This window comes from Salmo salar, chromosome ssa05 (assembly GCF_905237065.1).
Source record: "Salmo salar chromosome ssa05, Ssal_v3.1, whole genome shotgun sequence".
In the NCBI taxonomy this organism is placed as follows: Eukaryota; Metazoa; Chordata; class Actinopteri; order Salmoniformes; family Salmonidae; genus Salmo; species Salmo salar.
In genome coordinates, this window is record NC_059446.1 from 61,230,457 (window position 1) to 61,252,917 (window position 22,461).

Consider the following 22,461-nt stretch of genomic DNA (forward strand, 5'->3'; position numbering starts at 1 on the left):
AAGGGGCTCATCTACATGCACCATTGCATTTGCAAAAGTCCCCCAAACATTTGCTTTGAATCAGACAGAGCCAGGGGTCCTCAATTAAATTTCCCCCCGCCATTTCAGTTCTTTAAAGATATTTATTTTCCTTCCTTGCTCTATGAGAGGAAGCCAAGGAAGGGGAGAAACGTCAGTCATTTTTGTAGGATTTTGGTGCTTAAAATATCCACATCTATTTGTACAGATCCAGGACACTATTTTCAAAGATAGGTTCATGAATTCCCATTTCGTCTCTACTTGTCACAGTTCACCTTCCGTTGACCCCAGAGAGCCCTCGAATCTTTTCTTCACTTCCCATGGCAATTATGGAAGCATTGCGACAGGCTTTGTCTGCTGTGACTGCACCTCCACAGCTCTCCAGACATGCAATTACTGTCCATATATAGGTGGCGTTTCTCACATTGTTCACCCATGTGCATGGAAAGAATATGTATAAAATAGGATATAATGGGTCCTATTTGACATGCAGGACATCAGGATCCAGGTTTATCTGTTCAGTGTCTACCAAAAATGATAGTTTGTCATAATCTTCATCGTCTGAAGAGGAGAAATCGTCGGACCAAAATGCAGCGGGTATATTGTTCATCTTCGTATTTATTGAAGGTAAACACACTTAAACAAAATAACGACGATAACAGTCCAGTAAGGTGCACAGACTAACCCGGAAACAACCACCCACAAACACAAGTGAAAACACACACAACTAAATATGGCCTCCAATCAGAGATAACAACAAACAGCTGCCTCTGATTGGAGGTCATTGACAAAACTAACATAGAAAAACTAGAAAAACCACATAGAACATAAACCAAAAACCCCAAAACACACTAAACAAACACCCCCCCCTGACCAAACTACAATAACAAACAACCCCTTTTACTGGTCAGGACGTAATATAGTTTCACGTTTATTTGGCTACAGAGTTAATAAACTCAGCAAAGAAACGTCCCTTTTTCAGGACCATGTCTTTCAAAGATAATTCGTAAAAATCAAAATAACTTCATTGTAAAGGGTTTAAACACTGTTCCCATGCTTGTTCAATGAACCATAAACAATTAATGAACATGCACCTGTGGAACGGTCGTTAAGACACTAACAGCTTACAGACTGTAGGCAATTAAGTTCACAGTTATGAAAACTTAGGACACTAGAGGCCTTTCTACTGACTCTGAAAAACACCAAAAGAAAGATGCCCAGGGTCCCTGCTCATCTGCGTGAATGTGCCTTAGGCATGCTGCAAGGAGGCATGAGGACTGCAGATGTGGCCAGGGAAATAAATTGCAATGTCCATACTGTGAGACGCCTAAAACAGCGCTACAGGGAGACAGGACAGACAGCTGATCGTCCTCGCAGTGGCAGACCACGTGTAACAACACCTGCACAGGTTCGGTACATCCAAACATCACACCTGCGGGACAGGTACAGGATGGCAACAACAACTGCCCAAGTTACACCAGGAACGCACAATCCCTCCATCAGTGCTCAGACTGTCCGCAATAGGCTGGGAGAGGTTGGACTGAGGGCTTGTAGGCCTGTTGTAAGGCAGGTCCTCAGCAGACATCACCGGCAACAACGTCACCTATGGGCATAAACCCACCGTCGCTGGACCAGACAGGACTGGCAAAAAGTGCTCTTCACTGACGAGTCGCGGGTTTTGTCTCACCAGGGGTGATGGTCGGATTCGCGTTTATCATCGAAGGAATGAGCGTTACACCGAGGCCTGTACTCTGGAGCGGTATCGATTTGGAGGTGGAGGGTCCGTCATGGTCTGGGGCGGTGTGTCACAGCATCATCGGACTGAGCTTGTTGTCACTGCAGGCAATCTCAACGCTGTGCGTTACAGGGAAGACATCCTCCTCCCTCACGTGGTACCCTTCCTGCAGGCTCATCCTGACATGACCCTCCAGCATGACAATGCCACCAGCCATACTGCTCATTCTGTGCGTGATTTCCTTCAAGACAGGAATGTCAGTGTTCTGCCATGGCCAGCGAAGAGTCCGGATCTCACTCCCATTGAGCATGTCTGGGACCTGTTGGATCGAAGGGTGAGGGCTAGGGCCATTCCCCCCAGAAATGTCCGGGAACTTGCAGGTGCCTTGGTGGAAGAGTGGGATAATATCTCACAGCAAGAACTGGCAAATATGGTGCAGTCCATGAGGAGGAGATGCACTATAGTACTTAATGCAGCTGGTGGCCACACCAGATACAGACTACTTTTGATTTTGACCCCCCCCCCCCCTTTGTTCAGGGACACATTATTCAATTTCTGTTAGTCACGTCTGTGGAACTTGTTCAGTTTATGTCTCAGTTGTTGAATCTTGTTATGTTCATACAAATATTTACACATGTTAAGTTTGCTGAAAATAAACGCAATTGACAGTGAGAGGACGTTTCTTTTTTTGCTGAGTTTATATCAATAGTATACTATTGTGCTTTTGAGACTTTTTAATTTATCTGCAGTCCCACTAACATTTATCTAAGAAATTTGGGGGCAGTTTCCAGAGGCACTGTAATGTCTGTACCATTTCTCCCATTGAAAAGTTACTTGGCACCATCTGCTGTTCATGAGAGGTATCACCAACAGGGGCACCGCCAGGGATTTTGGGCCCCATGAAAAGATATCACATTGGGCCCCACCACCACACCAACCCTGCGCAATTGCTGTAACCACACACCAGAACCCAATCGAGCCATTCAAAGCTTTAAATAACTCTACCTTTGCAGGCTTGCAACTCTCTTGTAGTCCAATATTTACTGTACGATATATACTGACAGTGAGCTGTGAAAATATAACACTGTGCAGACATGCATGCAACATTCTGCATACAGTGGAATTCACTATTTGATCCAGGACTGATACCCTCTATATGAAATGTGCTAAAAAGTCATCTTTTACAGTCTAAATGACATTTTAATGGTACAATTCTTGAATGGAAAATTCTCTTAACATGAATGAACAACTTAAAATAAATAACTTAAATATACATTAACCTCTTCAATTAAAATAAATTAACATTATCATCTATAGAATGATATAACAAACAAAAGAATCAAATCAGCAGCAGATTTTTGAACTAAGTATACATACCAACTAGAAAATAAGCAGCTAAGTGGAAACACAAAATGGAAAATAAAATGGAAATGAAAAGGCCTGATGGTGGCGCTAGAGGAAAGGTCAAGTGGTCACCAAAACAATAGGTTTCTTTCACTTGGGGTCTTGATTGTGCACAACAAATTATGGCAATCCAGCCATTACTTTGAGATACATCCTGTTCTCAGTCTTGTTCTCAGCCTGTGGGCATCGTGTGTAGTGATCCAATATCCATAGCCATGCCATTTAACAGTTATCACTGGCCCTTGCTCAGCCTTACTCACCAAGAGCCCAGCACCGGGCCTTCTTGCTAGCAAAGTCACTGATCAAGTCTTGAAGTCCAGCTTTCTAGCTAACTGACTTTCAATGGACAGCATGGCAAGACTGCAAAGCCTGTCCTGGGACATAGTGGACCTCAAATAGTTGATCAGTTTTATCTTACTGAAAGCTCTCTCGCCACCAGCAACAGTCACAGGCAGTGTGCAAAATATACGTAAAGCAATGCACACTTCTCCAAAAATGCTTTGCAGCTGCATCTTACAAATTGCATTCAGGAGACCAAGAGGGGACAAGTTAGGGGGGGAAAGTGGCAGCATATGCAGTGTTCAGGTGTCTTATTTCATTTTGAAACTCAGGTGTAAGATCTCTGGAGTACTTCATGATCAGTGGTTGGCACACAGAAGGGACTTTATCCTCACTAATTTGCCCAACTTTCAGAACAGCAGAAAATTCTTCTACAAGTTTTGCAGTGGTGTGGAACCTAGTGTCCAAGTCACTTATGATGTTGTCCATAGCAGTCAAAAACACTGTGTTCCAAAACACCGTTGCTGCACTGTCCTGAGCTGTCTCCTCTTGAGAGGTCTCATCATGGAATCTCTTCCTTTTCCTCTGGCGGCGGTGTTCCTTGCTAAATTGAGGTGCAACATCCATTTGCGTAGCTATCAGTGTTGCCTCAGACAGGAGAGACTCCCATCCATCTCTAAGAGCCTGCATCTCTTCCTTTAAGGCTCTGATATTGGCTGCCTCTGTGTCAACTGAGATTTTTCCTGTCCTCAATGCATTGCAGTACCTGCAATTATGCCAACTGACATGTCATTCAACACAATGCTGCCCACCTCCTCCAGTTGGGAGTAGGGCTGATTCAGGGGAATGGGGATGGGGAGACAGGGCTGATTCAGGGGTATGGGGAGACAGGGCTGATTCAGGGATATGGGGAGACAGGGCTGATTCAGGGATATGGGGATGGGGAGACAGGGCTGATTCAGGGAATGGGGATGGGGAGACAGGGCTGATTCAGGGATATGGGGATGGGGAGACAGGGCTGATTCAGGGGAATGGGGATGGGGAGACAGGGCTGCTGAGCCTGAAGCTGCTTCTGTTGGGCCTGGCACCAGGAAGGGGCAAGTGATTTAGTATGAATAGCTTGCTAAAAGTTTGCCTGCATTGATTATATGTTGGCTAAAACATTCTGGATGTTTACTTTTCGCCAAAAACAAGAAAAAAAAAAAAACGTACGTTTTATTAGTACATTGTAAAGGAAATATTATATTCATGATAATAGGTTAATAATTTAATATTGAAAAAACTATACCTAATGTTCTAATAATTTCTTAGGGCCCCGCAGTCACAGGCCCTTAAAATCATCCCCCCCCTCCCCCATATGGCACCCCGATCACCAAGATTAATATTGTGATGGGTCCATTTTATTTTATACACAACATCAATCATTTTGTATTATCCATTCATTTAAACAAATAATTAGTCCCAAAAGGGTGGTATCATTTACAAAAAATAAGAGATATTTTAGAGTAATAACTAACTCACACCTCCAGAGAGTATGGACCAGACAGTGATCAGAATTTTGAGCTTCTCAATTCAGTTGGTTTCTCCTCCTCATCGAGTCCATTTTCAATAGTCCCGCTCTCTGATGTTCTAAGATCAACAAGTAAAAATCAATAAGTATGGTGCTTGTTTCAATTCACATACTTCACAATTCAAATATAGACAGCTAAAATGTCTAAAACAGAGGGGTTACCCACATTGTCTTCTCCACCAGTGGGTCTATGTAGTCTTGGAGCTCAGTGTTGAGGGTCTCTGGCAGTAGAAAGCACAGCCCCCCACCGATGATGGGCAGGAGGCCACAGATGAGCATGGGCAGGGCCTGGTGGTACACCTCTAGCAGATGCATCAGAGGGGCCAGGATGCCCGCCCCACGGGCACACATGGAGTTCAGACCCACACCATTCTGTCTGCAAGGACGACATGAAGAAGGACATTGCAATAAATGTATCCAAAAGTGGATGAGGAGAAAATTTGACATGTATACACAGTATGAAGAATGAGGATATTATTCTGCCGTAATAAACAGTATACATTGGGAATGTAACTAACCTTACAACGGTGGGATAGAGCTCAGCAGTATATACATAGACAATAGTGAAGGAGGCTGCTATAGCAAACTTTCCAGTCACTGCAATGACTGTCACCAATACTGGTAGGTCTAAGGGTCAAAATAAGACAGAAGTAAGTACCACCAACAGTTGTGTTTCAGAATATAAAAACGCCAACTACACCAAGTTCAGGGAAATTCGACAAAGATAAAACATTTGAATGCTACCCACTATAAACCCAGATAGGGTAGATGGTTGAGCATTTGCATAACTGGAAACAGCCTTCGGTAGTCACCTTCAGGAATAGCAAGAATTAGGAGACACGCTGCTCCACCAAAGAAGAGAGTGCCTGCCTGACAGGGCCTCCTGCCCAGGCGCTCCAGGAGGGTGTAGCAGCCCAGGCGAGAAAGAATCTCTGCCAGGCCAAAGATGAACTGGGTCAGGTAGATGTCTAGGCCAAAATGGCCCACGTTAAGACTCACGCAGAAGTAGACCAGGCTGGTCACAAACCTGCCCCAAGGGAGAGTGGGAAAAAACAGCTTGTAAAAACAAGACGGGGCATGAAGAAATGCACTCCATGAAGGAATGCACTACAATTGTTGTGAATTAATGCATTTAAACAGTATTATGAATATTGATCATAACAGATGTTAAGTTTGTATTTAGCTAAGTCATTGGTCACACAAACCAGATGTAGCTCATGGTGAGAGCACGTTTCCTCAGGTTGGGTGTCTTGAAGAGGTCCATCATACTGCCCGTTGTAGATGTGTTCTCAGCCTCCAGCTAGAAGAAGATGCAACTAAATAATCTATACCACAAATGCAACTTCATATATATATATATATATATATATTTTTTTTACATGTTTACATTCTGTATCCCCAAAGTACATTTATTCCAGTAAGGATGGTTAAATCACCATGTCGAGTAATGACTGGGGGACCTCTCTCCTGTTGACCGCAGCTGCCCTCTGGAGCTCCTGCGTGGCCTCATTATGTCTGCCTTGAGTTAGTAGCCAACGGGCCGACTCTGGGAGAATCCTAGCGCGTACACACCCACACAATATTGGTCTACAAATCCCCAAAAATGTGTGGTCATTCAAATATCCCTTCCAAAGCGGTAACTACACAATACATAAATAAGCCTTTGCTTTGATGAGAGGACAAACTCATCCACATAAAAATCTGACCTTACATCAGTATCTGGTGGCAATTGAATCGTTCCTTCCCTCCACCCGCTGCTCACGCACAAGCCACCATAAGGTATGAAGGTCAGGCTCACCAGAAGGTATGATGGTCAGGCTCACCATAAGGTATGAAGGTCAGGCTCACCAGAAGGTATGAAGGTCAGGCTCACCAGAAGGTATGAAGGTCAGGCTCACCAGAAGGTATGAAGGTCAGGCTCACCATAAGGTATGAAATTCAGGCTCACCAGAAGGTATGAAATTCAGGCTCACCAGAAGGTATGAAATTCAGGCTCACCAGAAGTAGACAGCCAGTAGGAGGACGGGGCTGGAGAGCACCAGCTGCAGGGCCCTCCAGTTGCGGACCCCGTAGGCGATCCATGGCAGCAACATCAGCCCCACGGCATAGAAACATTGTGAGAGGATGGTGAAGAGGGCCCGCTTAGATGTACTGGTCCACTCAGCCCCTTCCAAATAGGAAAATAACTATCACACACATACAATGGTTTGGGGCTGTCAGCTCACTCAATAGTCAAACACTGTTTGATGATTGTAGACAGTACAAGTTTGTGTGTGGAGTTTATGTGGTAAGAGACAACCTGGGAGTATTGCCCCACCTAGCACAAATGTGTTCATGGCAATGCCTGATATTGTCATGCCGACCACGAACCGAAGGCCAATGTAGACATAGATGTTGGGGGAGAAGGCAGCAGCCACTCCAAACAGCAATTGGAAGAGCAGGGAAACGAGGATGGCGATGCGACGACCAAATCTGCGGGGGTATTTCACATTTTTGGGGTGACCTCTTCACTAAACTTGTGACAATTTAAAAAGTGGGTTGTGTTTTTTACCTATCTGCCATAGGTCCAAACACCAGGGACCCTATTAGGAGGCCGGTCATGTAGATGGACTGTGATGCCTCACTCACACCTTTGTTGTCACACACCAAGTTAAACTGATGAGAAGGAAAGAGAGAATTTAGTTGCCTTTGATGATAAGGAAATGGATTGCTTCTTTTCATAATAAAAGCGCCATACATGCCTAATCTCACAATATATCACATACAGTGCATTCGGAAAGTATTCCGACCCGTTTACTATTTCCACATTTTGTTACGTTACAGCCTTATTCTAAAATGGATTAAATAGTTTTTTCCCCTCATCAATCTACACACAATACCCCATAATGACGAAGCAAAACAGGTTTTTATAAAAATAAAAAACTGAAATATGACATCTAAATATTCAGACCCATTACTCAGTACTTTGTTGAAGCACCTTAGGCAACGATTACAGCCTGAGTGCCAAGCTGCAAGCTTGGCACACCTGTATTTTCTCCCATTCTTCTCTGCAGATCCTCTCAAGCTCTGTCTGGTTGGGATGGGGAGCGTCGCTGCACAGCTATTTTCAGGTCTCTCCAGAGATGTTAGATCAGGTTCAAGTCCACTCCCTGACTGGGACCACTCAAGGCCATTTAGAGACTTGTCCCGAAGCCACTCCTGCATTTTCTTGGCTGTGTGCTTAGGGTCATTGTCCTGTTGGAAGGTGAACCTTCACCCCAGTATGAGGTCCTGAGCGCTCTGGAGCAGGATTCATCAAGGATCTCTCTGTACTTTGCTCTGTTCATCTTCCCTTGATCCTGACCAGTCTCGCAGTCCCTGCAGCTGAAATACATCCCCTAAACAGGATGCTGCCACCACCATGCTTCACCGTCGGGATGGTGCCAGGTTTCCTCCAGATGTGACGCTTGGCATTCAGGCCAAAGAGTTCAATCTTGGTTTCAGCAGACTAGAGAATCTTGTTTCTCATGGTCTGAGAGTCTTTAGGTGCCTTTTGGCAAACTCCAAGCGGGCTGTCATGCCTTTTACTGAGGAGTGGCTTCCGTCTGGCCACTCTACCATAAAGGCCTGATTGTTGGAGTGCTGCAGAGATGGTTGTCCTTCTGGAGAGAAGGTTGTCCTTCTGGAGAGATGGGAGAACCTTCCAGAAGGACAACCATCTCCACAGAGGAACTCTAGAGCTCTGTCAGAGTGACCATCAGTTCTTGGTCACCTCCCAGACCAAGGCCCTTCTACCTCGATTGCTCAGTTTGGCCGGGCAGCCAGCTCTAGGAAGAGTCTTGGTGGTTCCAAACTTCTTCCATTTAGGAATGATGGAGGCCACTGTGTTCTTGGGGACCTTCAATGCTGCAGACATTTTTTGGTAACCTTCCCCAGATCAGTGCCTCAATACAATCCTGTCTCTGCGCTCTAAGGACAATTCCTTTGACCTCATGACTTGTTTTTTTCTCTGACATGCACTGTCAACTGCGGGACCTTATATAGACCGGTGTGTGCCTTTCCAAATCATGTCCAATCAATGGAATTTACCACAGGTGGACTCCAATCAAGTTGGAGAAACATCTCAAGGATGATCAATGGAAACAGGATGCACCTGAGTTCAATTTTGAGTCTCATAGCAAAGGGTCTGAATACTTATGTAAATAAGGTATCTGTTTTTTATAACTTTGCCCCCAAAAATTCTTAAAACCTGTTTTCGCTTTGTCATTATCAGGTATTGTGTGTAGATAGATGAGGAATTATCTGATTTTATGAATTTTAGAATAAGGCTGTAATGTAACAATGTGGAAAAAGTCAAGGGGCCTGAAAACTTTCCGAATGCACTGTATCTGTGGATATAAAAGTGAATAAAGGTTGAAAACAAGACATAAGCATTGACTTCATGAAGAAGTCAAGGCCATTCTTGCATAACTAAGGTATAACTCTGATATACAGTATATACAACAAGTGCCTTCAAGGGACACAGGATTTAAAACACAGAACGTAGTGATTGATGTCTAAGCTTTTAGGAGAAAATTAGTGACATTATGAAAACTATTGTCAAGCAGCCAAATCAAATAGTGTAAACAGAACCAAACTAACTTGGGCTATCTGCACAAAACTGAACTTCTCACCAGGTAGTGCATAGAGTTAAATAGGAGTTGGGCTGGGGTAATGCAATGATTGCTCTCATCCCTACCTCTGTCACCAGAGTAGGGTTTCCTTGGGGTGTGTCGTAAACCCACCCATCTGTACAATATATGGTGCTGTTGATTCCTTGCTCTTGAATTGTTTCCAAGTCCAAGTCCACCGGTGTGAACATACGACAGCTCTCATATTCCCCGACATCATTCATTGGAAGTGTGAGATTTTTCTGTTGGTCATAGGTCAATTCGGGTCCACGGGCGAGTATCCAGTCGGTGTTGCAGTGGTGAGGAAAATTCATACCTGTGAAAACTTGGCTGAACATGTGAAAGGCCATGAATATGTTGGGTATCGATATTGCCAACAACAGGCGATTTTGAAATGCTCCAAACTCACCAACTACTGGGAGTATCTTTCCGAACGCAACCATTCTCTTCTCGCCTGGGGTCCTGCATGGAAGACATTGGAAAATGAATCCAAGAAAGCCTACCACTTTTGTAAAATAGGGGCTACCTACCTAAAACTATTAAGGATTCTTTGACTAGTGGTATCCCTTTAGGAGAACCCTTTTTGGTTCCAGGTAGAAATGTTGGTTCCAGGTAGAAAGGTCTAGGAACCAAAAAAGGTTCTCCTACAGGGACATCCAAATAATAATTTATGGTTATATATTATATTTAAGGTTTATTTTTGAATTGTACACATAGTCAGCTAAAAGCTGAATTGCAGCATGCATAGGCCTATGTAAGTAGGTAAAGATAGAAATATGATATGCAGTATAGAATATTATAGTTCAGCAGCACTAAGCAGTCTCACAAAGGCATAGGGATGTTGTATCTGTCAATCTGAGTAGGGGGAAGGTTCAGTTTGTGATTGGATCGGGTAGATCTGCCACTGACATGGTCTTTCTTCTGAGGTAGCCATTTGTTGTAATCCTGGGATTTTGCAAGCTTCTGGGCAAAGGATCTGCAGAGATGGGTGCGACCGGACTCCAAGGACTGCAAGCCCAGGTCATTGCATGCAGGAGGTGTAGGTGGTGCCCATGATGATTTTGTTTGAATGTCGTTGGATCTTCTCAAGTTGGTTGTGTTCGTGGGCTGTGAGACCTGGGTGCCATACTGGAGCGGCGTACTCTAGCACTAGCTGGACAAAGCAGATGTAGAATGTCAGAAGGTCCTCTGGGAGGAAGGTTGAAGTGGCGATGATGGTTCTTCATGAAGAGCCTTCGGTTCCCTTTGGTGGTAATGTCGGAGATGTGTATGTCTATGTCCCATTTGTGGATGTGTATGTCCCACAAATTCTTATTTACAATGACGGCCTACCAAAAAGGCCTTCTGCGGGGAAGGGGGCTGGGATTTAAAAAAAATACACACACACACACACACACACACACACACACCCCACACACACACACACACACACACACACACACACACACACACACATAACAACAAGAAACAACACTACATAAAGAGAGACCTATGACAACATAACAAGGCAGCAACACATGACAACACAGCGTGGTAGCAACACAACATGACAGCAACACAGAACATGGTACAAACATTACTAGGCACAGACAACAGCACAAAGGGCAAGAAGGTAGAGACAACAATACATCACGCAAAGCCGCCACAACTGTCAGTAAGAGTGTCCATGATTGAGTCTTTGAATGAAGAGATCGAGATAAAACTGTCTAGTTTGAGTGTTCGTTGCAGCTCGTTCCAGTCGCTAGCTGCAGCGAACTGAAAAGAGGAGCGACCCAGGGATGTGTGTGCTTTGGGGACCTTTAACAGAATGTGACTGGCAATAGATGATATCTCAGATAGGGGGGAGTGAGGCCTAAGAGGGTTTTATAAATAAGCATTAACCAGTGGGTCTTGTGAAGGGTATACAGAGATGACCAGTTTACAGAGGAGTATAGAGTGCAGTGATGTGTCCTATAAGGAGCATTGGTGGTAAATCTGATGGCCGAATGGTAAAGAACATCTAGCCGCTCGAGAGCACCCTTACCTGCGCCATTGACGTGAGCCACGAATACAACTGGACCAAGCCGTGTGCCCTGGGGGAGGCCACTGGGGGAGGCCACAGGAGAGTTCTTGGGCCTGGGATAGAGTCTCATGGGATCTTGTAACCTGGCTACGGCCGGAATGGAAGTTTCAAATTCATGGCATGATCTCTGGTCGGACAGATAATTGCAAAAGGTGTTTCATTGCAATGGTGTGATCCACAAGATCAAAGGCTGTGCTGTAGTCCGTCAGGACCAATGTGCTGGAGGTGCCTCTGGTGTCTGCTGTTCTGTACAGACAGTGGGTGGTTGAGCGTCCCTTGAGGCGGCCAAACTGTTGTTTGGAGATTTTGAATATCCTGTGTTGCCCATTCAGCAACAAAACCTTCACACAGAAGGGGCGTGAGCAAGATGGGCCGTAGCTGGTCAATCCTCTGTGGATTACTCTTCAGCAGGAGGACCACTATTGTCTCCTTCCATTGATGTGGACCCACTCCTTCACACAGGGAGGAGTTGAAGAAGTCAGTCAGGTGGGTGGATATTGCAAACAGCAACTTCCCTGATGAGTCTGCCACTGATGAGATCAGGACCTGGGGCTTTTCTGGTTAGAACGGAGCGTAGTTTCCTGTGCATTTCCCATGGTTCAACAGTAGGGAGTGGCATAGCTGACAAAAATGCAGGTAGGTCTGACAGGTTTAGCATAGGTAATGGTGTGGTGACAGATGAAAACTTGGCATTTATAGCATTGGCAATGGCAGAATGGTTGTCTGGGTCGAGCCTGTCAACTTTGATGGAGATTGTCTTTTTATTCCTGGTCAGAGATTTATTTTGATGGTACCTGCTTTTTTGCTAACCATAACGAGTGTAGCATACAAGTCATAAAGAGTGTACAGTGCATCAAAGATGCAGAATTTTCTTAAAAAAGGTACAATATGTTATTTCCAGTCACATAAATAAACCTATATTTTAACCCCAGAAAGCAACCTGGCCTTTGATTAATACACTCAGCTTATTATTACTGACCATCAAGTCGACCTAAAATAGTCCGTCTAGTGTGGGATAGAATGAAAAAAATCCCATTCTGAAAAAGCACTAATATTGTGAAATAGCCCAAATCCAAGTCGTGTCATCAAGTTTTAGGCCTACCTTTACCAGGTGAGTCCCTTGCCTGGCGCCCGCTATTTTGCCTGCGCAACAGGGTAAAGATGGTAGCAGCACAACGTACTGTACAGTGTAGTTAGTTAACTGATGAATTGACATGCCAAAGTGTTAACTCTTGAGGGAGTTCTATTATCCTGAGCCGCGTTGCACCGGTCAATGGCACGTGACGCGAACGGGCAAAAGCCGTGAGGGAGAAGCGCCAGTTTCAACTCGAACAGTAATCTGCGCCAATAGATAATGTTGTCAACAAGGTACCATGATGCATCGTCCAGAAACATAAACATATCCATATCTTCCATAAAATATATATTCGAATTTTCAAACTAGTTTCCGGTGGGAAGGCAGATAAAGCGTTTTTATCAAAAGCAATCACTTTTGCATGTAAAAAACAACACAATGTACTCATTACTCCATGTGCTTATGCCCGGTTCAAAACAACTGAACTCGGAAAATACAAGGTCGAATCATGACGTCAGTGATATTCAGGTCGGAAAGTCTGAGCTCTTGAAATATGTCCGAGTTCCCGAGTTGGAATTCCGAGTTGGCAGCTCAGTTCCAAAACGAATGCAATCACCTTTCACCCGCTATAAACTCCTCCCACCGGGGTAACTTGGGCCAGATAATCGAATCCCCTTATTGATTGTATTACCCAATCGACCAATAAAACCAGGGAAATACGGACGTTAGACTAGTCCTAATTGGCTCATTTCTAATATTGTGTGGTTTAGTTTAGTCATGGTCGATTCATTTCTAATGTTGTGTGGTACGTCATCTAAATGATTGCCCATTGACGCCCACACTGCAACAACCCCGCCATTTGGAACCTAATCCAATCCTGTTTGATAACAAGGTAAAGTATTGCATATATTGGCACACTGTAATAGTTGGCTATAGATTTCCAATGAGCCAGAATGGTCATATTAAGTATCATTGTAGCGATAAAACAAATATTCAGCAGTTAGACGCATTCAGTAACTAAAAAGAACTGGATGGCTGCTACGTTGACAAGAAGACTGAGCTAACCGCGGTAGCTAGCCAAGTCAGGCAGCATCAGCGGGAACGTATTGACTTTACTAGCTAGCTATCTTGTTGATAGGTTTCTACCTAACACCATCATTGTCAATATAACGGGTTATTAAGTATCTAGATAGATAGATAGTTTTCAGTCTGTGTGGTGGTGAACTTTGATACATGGCGTATAGTTGGCTAGCTAGCTAACGTTAGCTCTCTGTGTTCAAAACAAACCTGCGCGCCAAATCATGTCTCCGGGCGCCACACGGCAAAAAGTTAAACACCACAAGATTGAATGTAACTTACTGTTGTAGCTGGCTAGCTATGTGTACTTATAATGACAACTATCTGGTGGTGGGTAAATTGTGATTGATTGTAATTTTAACTAGCTAACGTTATTTTTTGTTGTATTGTTTGTGCTTGCTAACCCCTTAACATCTTAATTTAGCAATCTAACAATGTTCTCAGACATGACATTGTCAAGTCCGATGGAAAGTTGTTGACTAGCATTAACGTTAGCTTAATGTTTTTAGTTATATTATTCGCATGAAAAGGAGGGACTATAGTCAGGTGCTTCTCCAGGGATATCTGGCTAAACTGATGGTGGAACTACTTTCTTCCCAAAACAGGGCAGCAAATGTTACAAAGTGCACTGACATGACTGAAACAATGGATGAAAAGATGGTTTGTCCACTGTCGGATGAGGTAGAGAAAGAACCAAAGGTTGAAGACCTGGCGGACTCACAAGAAAAGGCCCGAAAACCACGGAATGAAATGAGCAGAGACATAAGTATGATACCTCAATGATGTTAATTAACCTGTTTTGCTCAATATAGGCCTACACTGTTAATTTATAGTTCAGTACAGGTATCTAGCTAGTTATCATCCCTCCTTTACCTTCCTCAGCTTTGCATGGGTCCAACTTGTTAGTTATTGCATGCACAGAGGCCTGGTTTGCTACAGTTGATGAAGCCAGCAGCACTGAATTATATTTGACCTGTTATGTTCTTCTTGCAGCTCTATCTCAAATAGTTGAAGGGAAGAGGGAGAAAAAGATGGTGCAAAGACTTGATTTCCAGGTTGCAAAACCTGCGAAGGTGCTGAAAGTTGAAAATGGTAAGATGGAGCATCCTCAGACATGTCTATCACCAAAGGCTATAGATGTGCACAGAGAACTTTTCCAAAGTTTTGTTGACATGAGACAGAATGAAGCCTGTAAATAAGTTCTCATCAGTCTCGTTGTCTACTGGGATGCAACTGTATCATGTACCAGCCCCGCTGGGATCCCATATAATGCTCCCACCACCATTTTGGCTTCAGTAGTCAGCTCATTATTTAACAGTACAACCCTAATTTTCACTCCCTCTCAGGTGGCGGAGATAAATTAGGAGACATTGCGAGAGTGAACCACCACCTCGGAAAGCTGAAGGTTCCAGATCTGAAACCGCTTCATACAATTCTCTTTGATATGCCAGGTAAGGTAAGTGTATCTTACACTTTTTTTAAAGGCTGAGTAATGTCACAATGGACACCCTTGTGTGGGTAAAACAACTCTAGAGTTGTTGTTAGTCGGTTGTGTCATTGATGGTTCTTTTCTCAGATTGCCACAATGAGGAAAAACATGCGGCTGTTCAATGGCTTCCCGTTCGAGGTTGACAGTGATCCCTATATAAAGAAGAAGGAGAGGATGATGAAGTAAGAAGGAGAGGGGGTTGCGCAGTTAGGACTTGTGAAACAACAGTAGTAGTGTATATAACGTACCAGTCAAAAGTTTGGACACACCTAGTCCATTCAAGTTTTAGTTTTTCGTTTTTTTTTTACTATTTTCTAATAGCAAATACATTAACTATGAAATAACACATGGAATCATGTAGTAACCAAAAAAGTGTAACCAAAAAACCTCTATGGGCTAGGTGGGACGCCTCTACTCAACAGCCAGTGTAATCCCGTGGCGCGTTATTCAAATACCTCAAAAATGCAAAGGCTTCAATTTTTCAAACATATGACTATTTTACACCATTTTAAAGACTTAACTCTCGTTAATCTAACCACACTGTCCGATTTCAAAAAGGCTTTACAACGAAAGCAAAACATTAGATTATGTCAGCAGAGTACCCAGCCAGAAATAATCAGACACCCATTTTTCAAGCTAGCATATAATGTCACATAAACCCAAACCACAGCTAAATGCAGCACTAACCTTTGATGATCTTCATCAGATGACAACCCTAGGACATTATGTTATACAATACATGCATGTTTTGTTCAATCAAGTTCATATTTATATCAAAAAACAGCTTTTTACATTAGCATGTGACTAGCATTCCCACCGAACACTGCCGGTGAATTTACTAAATTACTCACGATAAACGTTCACAAAAAGCATAACAATTATTTTAAGAATTATAGATACAGAACTCCTCTATGCACTCGATATGTCCGATTTTTAAAATAGCTTTTCGGGGGAAAGCACATTTTGCAATGTTCTCAGTAGATAGCCCGGCATCACAGGGCTAGCTATTTAGACACCCAGTAAGTTTAGCCTTCACCAAACTCAGATTTACTATTAGAAAAGTTTGATTACCTTTGGTGTTCTTCGTCAGAATGCACTCCCAGGACTGCTACTTCAATAACAAATGTTGGTTTGGTCCCAAATAATCCATTGTTATATCCAAACAGCGGCGTTTTGTTCGTGCGTTCAAGACACTATCCGAAAGGGTAAATAAGGGTGACGAGCATGGCGCATTTCGTGACAAAAAAATTGTAAATATTCCATTACCGTACTTCGAAGCATGTCAACCGCTGTTTAAAATCAATTTTTATGCCATTTTTTTCGTAAAAAAGCGATACTATTCCGACCGGGAAAGCCTGTATACGTACAAAGAGAGAAAATAAATACATCTCGTGCACGAGCGTGAGTCTCAGAGTACTCTGACCAGCCACTATCCAAACGCGATAATGTGTTTCAGCCAGAGGCTGCCTCGATATCATTCAGCTTTTTCCCGGGTTCTGAGAGCCTATGGGAGCCATAGGAAATGTCACGTTACGGCAAAGATCCTCAGTCTTCAATAAAAAGAGCCAAGATGAACAACAACTTGTCAGAGAGGGCGCTTCCTGTTTGGAATCTTCTCAGGTTTTTGCCTGCCATATGAGTTCTGTTATACTCAGACACCATTCAAACAGTTTTAGAAACTTTAGGGTGTTTTCTATCCAAAGCCAATATTTATATGCATATTCTAGTTACTGGGCAGGAGTAGTAACCAGATTAAATCGGGTACGTTTTTTTATCCGGCCGTGTCAATACTGCCCCCTAGCCCTAACAGGTTAAACAAATCAAACTATATTTGAGATTCTTCAAAGTAACCACCCTTTGCCTTGATGACAGCTTTGCACACTCTTGGCTTTCTCTCAACCAGCTTCATGAGATAGTCACCTGGAATGCATTTCAATTAACAGGTGTGCCTTGTTAAAAGGTAATTTGTGGAATTTCTTTCCTTAATGCGTTTGAGCCAATAATTTGTGTTGTGACAAGGTAGGGGTGGTATACAGAAGATAGCCCTATTTGTTTTACCCACATTTGGTAAAAGACCAGGTCCATATTATGGCAAGAACAGCTCAAATAAGCAAAGAGAATCAACAGTCCATCAAGAACTTTGAAAGTTTCTTCTAGTGCACTTGCAAAAACCATCAAGTGCTATCATGAAACTGGCTCTCATGAGGACCGCCACAGGAAAGGAAGTCCCAGAGTTACTTCTGCTGCAGAGGATAAGTTCGAGTTAACTACACCTGATAAATTTTGCCCAAATAAATGCTTCACAGACTTCAAGTAACAGACACACCTCAACATCAACTGTTCAGAGGAGACTGCGTAAATCAGGCTTTCATGGTCCAATTGCTGCAAAGAAACCACTACTAAAGGACACCAATAAGAAGAGACTTGCTTGGGACCGGAAACACAAGCAATGGACATTAGACCAGTGGAAATCTGTCCTTTGGTCTGATGAGTCCAAATTTGAGATTTTTGTCCCCAACCGCTGTGTCTTTGTGACGCAGAGTAGGTGAACGGATAATCTCCGCATGTGTGGGTCCCACCTTGAGGCATGGAGGTGTGAGGGTGCTCTGCTGGTGACACTGTGATTCAAGGCACACTTATCCAGCATAGCTACCACAGCATTCTGCAGCGATATGCCATCCCATCTGGTTTGGGCTTAGTGGCACTATCATTTGTTTTTCAACAGGACAATGACCTCCAGGCTGTGTAAGGGTTATTTGACTAAGGAGGAGAGTGGTGGAGTGCTGGATCAGATGACCTGGCCTCCACAATCACTTGACCTCAACCCAATTTAAGATGGTTTAGGATGAGTTGGACCGCAGCCAACAAGTGGTCAGCATATGTAGGAACTCCTTCAAGACTGTTGGAAATGCATTCCAGGTGAAGCTGGTTGAGAGAATGCCTTGACAGCTTTGCACTTTCTTGGCAAAGGGTGGCTACTTTGAAGAATCTCAAATATATTTTGATTTGTTAACACTTTTTTTGGTTACTACATGATTCCATATGTGTTATTTCATAGTTTTGATGTCTTCACTATTATTCTACAATGTAGAAAATAGTCAAAATAAAGAAAAACCCTGAATGAGTAGGTGTCCAAACTTTTGACTGGTACTGTATATATTTTTTACCTTTATCGGGGAGTCATACTGAGACCAAGGTCACTTTTACAGATGAGTCCTGAATTAAATAAATGACAGAAAATACAAATGTCAAAATATAAATGCAAAATGCAAGCAGAAAGAAACACTGTCATTAGAAATGAACATTCATCAGTAAAAAGGTCCTCAATCAGCTTTCTGAATTGCCCTAGGGGCACCAACACATCCAATTTTAGGACATTTTGAAGATTGTTCCACAAGGTGCAAGAACTAAAAGCTGATTTACCCAACTCAGTAGAGACCAAAGGAATTTCCAGAGTTAACCATCCCTGAGACAGGGTGAGGTAACTTGTCTAAAGTTGAGTAATTATGTTTGGTACAGTGGACTTTTTGTTTATAAATGAAAACAGCCATGTTTCAACCTACGTAACTTGACATCAGAGGGCCAACCAACTTTCTGGTAGAGAATGCAGTGATGAGTACTAAAATTGTCGCCCGTAATAAAGCGCCGTGTGCTATGATAAACTGCATCGAACAGCTTTAATGAAGTAACATGTTTAAACTATCTGAACTATTGTTGTGGATCAAACGTACTCTATTGTTGCACAATAAACAAGCAAACGAATGACGAGTATTTGTGTGCTCTGATTCAGGATAACATGCGTAAGGTTGAGGACCATCTGTAAAGTGTTGGACCTGGAGAAGGGTGGAAACCAGTCGGTCCTCATCGACAGGATCATGACTTTCCTCATGAGTCCCAGAATATCAGGAAAGGTGAGTTAAAGGTCTTTATTTTTCAAAAAAACTGTCCTTAACAGTTTTCATGTAGTGACTGCTCTTTAGCTAGATACACATTTCTTGAGTTTGTTGTCTTGTCAAACAGAATACAAAATCCTTCCCATCTGCAGCCTGTGATCTCCAAGAGGAAGAAGAAGTCTAAGAAGAATATCTCAACCAAAGACTCTAAGAGTAAGACCAAGGCTAAGGCCAAGAGTACATCCAGCAGCCCCCGGAAGGTCAAAGCAGAGAGCAAGTCCAAAGCCATCGTCACTGATTCTAGCAGTGATGAGGATGATGATGACGACGACGACGACGAGCAAGGAGTCACAGTAGAACAAGACGAGTCAGACGCTGAAAAGAAGAGCGAGAAATCGGGAAAGCGGGAAAAGGTGACGACCGATGAAGATACCGATGATTCTGAAGACTACGGCGATGAGGTGAGGAGAACTGAAATGTAATGTAAACTGATAGGTATTGTCCACTGGAAATTTGTATTTTCCCCTATTTGGTCTTGGACGATACTAGTGCCACTATATAAATATTCTAAAACTGTAAAAGGGAACGGTCAGCCTGTTCTGTCACTCAACGATTAACCACAAAGTCCCTTCTCTCCTACCAATCAGGATCCCAAGTCAAATCCAGCAGCCAAGGGCAAGAGAACACCTGCCAAGAAGCGCGCGCAACCAGCAAAGAAGGCAGCTCCTGCCAAAAAGAAAACGAAAGACTCCGACCAGTCTGAGTCTGATTCAGACAAGGATGATGAAGATGAGGATGAGAAAGACAGCGAGAGTGAAGTTGAGAAGGTGAGATTCTTCTGTCAATCTGTCTCTGATTCTGGATTTGCTAAACTCACAGCAAGTCTTGTGAATACAAAAGTCAACAGTTTGGGTTTGTGTTCATATTTGTATGTAATTATTATTATAATTATTATAATTATTATAATATCTGGATAGGGTTTTTACCCATTTGTCTTTTTATCTTGAACTAATGGAATGAACTCATGGATTGACTTGTCCTCAGCCAAAAAAGAAACCGTCAGTTAAGAGGGCAGCACCGGCTAAGACCAAGAAAGCAGACAGCAGCAGTAACAAACAGAAAAAGACTGCCAACAAGGGCAATGGTAAGAATCTCTAGATTTACTTTCATAGCACGTTTCATACATCATTGGCAACCTGTAGCTTATTGTTATATTTTTCCCTGCTTGTTTTCCTAAATAGCAGCACTCGACAGTTCGGACGACGATGAGCCGTTGATCAAGATGATCAAGAAGCCTCCTACAGATGAGCAGCTAAAGGAGACGGTGAAGAGGCTGCTGAAAGACGCCAACCTGGAGGAGATGACCATGAAGAAGATCTGCCAGAAAGTATGTTTGCTTCTCAAATATCTGATTTGATATCACAATGTTGGTTGGTTTACCTGTAAAAGTGTCTAACGCAACAACTTCTTTGTCCCAGGTGTACGACACATACCCAGAGTATGACCTGACCAGCAGAAAGGACTATGTCAAGCAGACAGTAAAAACGGTGAGTTACCTGTCCTCCCTTGGTGTTCTGGAATAGCAGCACTGTGACAGACATGAGTAGTCTATAAGGCAAGCAATGTCATTACCCCCCAAAAATGTGTGTGAATGCTTTTCAATTATGTTTTATCTGTTGGCAGACTGATTTCTTTGTATAACCATCTGTTTTATTGTTCTTTGCAGCTGATTTCCTAAAGAACATGGAAAAGGACATAAACGGTCCTTGTGGCAAATAACTGTGAATGTTCCAATGCTGGAAAAGGATAATCAAAAGAATGTGCCTACCTTCTTAGAACTGCTCAAACCCTCAATTTTACTTTGTTGTGTTTGTTTTTATTTAAATCCTAATGTTTTTATGTTTCTGTATTATGTCATTTCCAACTTGACTTTACACTTCTCTTAGGTCATATGTAACATGCTACTTAAGGCTTATGCATTTGAGTCATTGCTTGTTAATAATCTGTGCTTTGTTAATACACTTTAACTTTACAGTTTTTCTACTGATCCCAAGCAAAGGGTGTTAGGCTAAACGAACAGTGTTTTAGAGATTCAAGGTTGGTCACTATAAATGGAAACATGTCCTTTGGCAATGCATTAATTCACACTGTTGATTTTTAAATGTATTTCCTGAATTGACCAGTCAATGCAATAAGGGTCCTCACTATAGCTATCCACTGCCTTCAAATCTTTCCCTCTGTGGTTTTGATGCACATAAAACAGCCTTATAGCAACAAGGCTGGGGTGTATTCACTAGGAACCAAAAGGGGAGGGCCCTACTGGAATTTGACCAATAGAAACTCTGTTTTTAGTAAGCATGTGGTTTCTGTTGCAAAACATTTTGGACTAATACATCCACCCCTTTTCCATTCTCCCTAGGCATTTTGTGTGAAATTGTTTTGCATGGCAAGCTGTTCAATTGAGTTTTGAAAAGTATTTATTGTCATGGTCAAGTCTTCAAACATATATTCCTTGATTGCATTTATAAGACTTCATGTTTTTATATGTAAATGTGTACATTTTGTTAATCATTCCCTTTTGATGAGATCCTGTTTTAGTCCTTATTTTGTCTCTATGCGGTACAGGATTCTGATTTATGTAGTTGTTACCTTGCTCAATGAAGAGTTGGATCTTTTAGTCAATGTACCTTTGACAAAGTAACAGTCATTGAATGAAAATGTCTTCCAATGTTCTGCATATAAATTTACATCAGATTTTTGAACGAACCGTTGTCTATCTAGTGTTTTTCTAAAGCAAAGACACTCATTACTAAGGTGGTAAACAGTTAAGATATTGGCCCTGTTACTGCGCATCAAAACCATAATGTCATGTAAACTGTGACTGCCTGACTGAGCTACAAACAATATTGGTCAGTACTATCTGGAATCCTTGGGATGTTCCTAGGTAACCATTTTACATTTAAACTTCAATGGGACGAGGGATGTCCCAAGGATCCAGGATAGCAGGGACTAAATAATATTGGCTGTGTTCAAGAGGATGAAAACAGTATTATAAACTGGGTGGTTCGATCCCTGAATGCTGATTGGCTGACAGCTGTGGTATATCAGACCGTATATGACAAAATATTTGTTTTCACTGCTCTAATTGTGTTGGTAATCAGTTTATAATAGCAATAAGGCACCTCGGTGGTTTGTGGTATATTGCCAATA

The 22,461-nt window shown here is 42.7% G+C and overlaps 2 protein-coding genes across 6 annotated transcripts; one reads left to right on the forward strand and one right to left on the reverse strand.

Annotated features, from left to right (window-relative positions):
• Positions 1-2,338: 2,338 nt before the first annotated feature.
• On the reverse strand, positions 2,339-13,339 carry LOC106605474 (solute carrier family 22 member 13). Of its 2 annotated transcripts, XM_045718480.1 has the most exons (12): positions 12,820-13,339; positions 10,065-10,117; positions 9,724-9,985; positions 7,558-7,661; positions 7,324-7,478; positions 7,005-7,173; positions 6,443-6,563; positions 6,212-6,306; positions 5,819-6,033; positions 5,525-5,633; positions 5,173-5,382; positions 2,339-5,065 (listed from the first exon to the last, which is right to left on the reverse strand). In XM_045718480.1, exons 1-12 carry the CDS (start codon positions 12,931-12,933, stop codon positions 4,987-4,989), a joined length of 1,686 nt encoding a protein of 561 aa, XP_045574436.1. In that variant the 5' UTR covers positions 12,934-13,339; the 3' UTR covers positions 2,339-4,986. The 2 variants fall into 2 exon arrangements, with proteins under 2 accessions (XP_045574436.1, XP_045574437.1); XM_045718481.1 differs by having other exon boundaries at positions 9,724-10,117; positions 12,820-12,952.
• Positions 13,340-13,427: 88 nt separating this feature from the next.
• LOC106605475 (protein DEK-like) lies at positions 13,428-22,017 on the forward strand. Of its 4 annotated transcripts, none has more exons than XM_014201189.2 (12): positions 13,428-13,684; positions 14,475-14,635; positions 14,863-14,961; positions 15,216-15,325; positions 15,446-15,540; positions 19,149-19,269; positions 19,404-19,712; positions 19,899-20,078; positions 20,296-20,395; positions 20,493-20,638; positions 20,730-20,798; positions 20,978-22,017. In XM_014201189.2, exons 2-12 carry the CDS (start codon positions 14,503-14,505, stop codon positions 20,987-20,989), a joined length of 1,374 nt encoding a protein of 457 aa, XP_014056664.1. In that variant the 5' UTR covers positions 13,428-13,684; positions 14,475-14,502; the 3' UTR covers positions 20,990-22,017. The 4 variants fall into 4 exon arrangements, with proteins under 4 accessions (XP_014056664.1, XP_014056665.1, XP_014056663.1 ...); XM_014201190.2 differs by lacking the exon at positions 13,428-13,684 and adding an exon at positions 13,877-13,895; XM_014201188.2 differs by lacking the exon at positions 13,428-13,684 and adding an exon at positions 14,176-14,199 and having other exon boundaries at positions 20,496-20,638.
• The last annotated feature ends 444 nt before the right edge of the window (positions 22,018-22,461 follow it).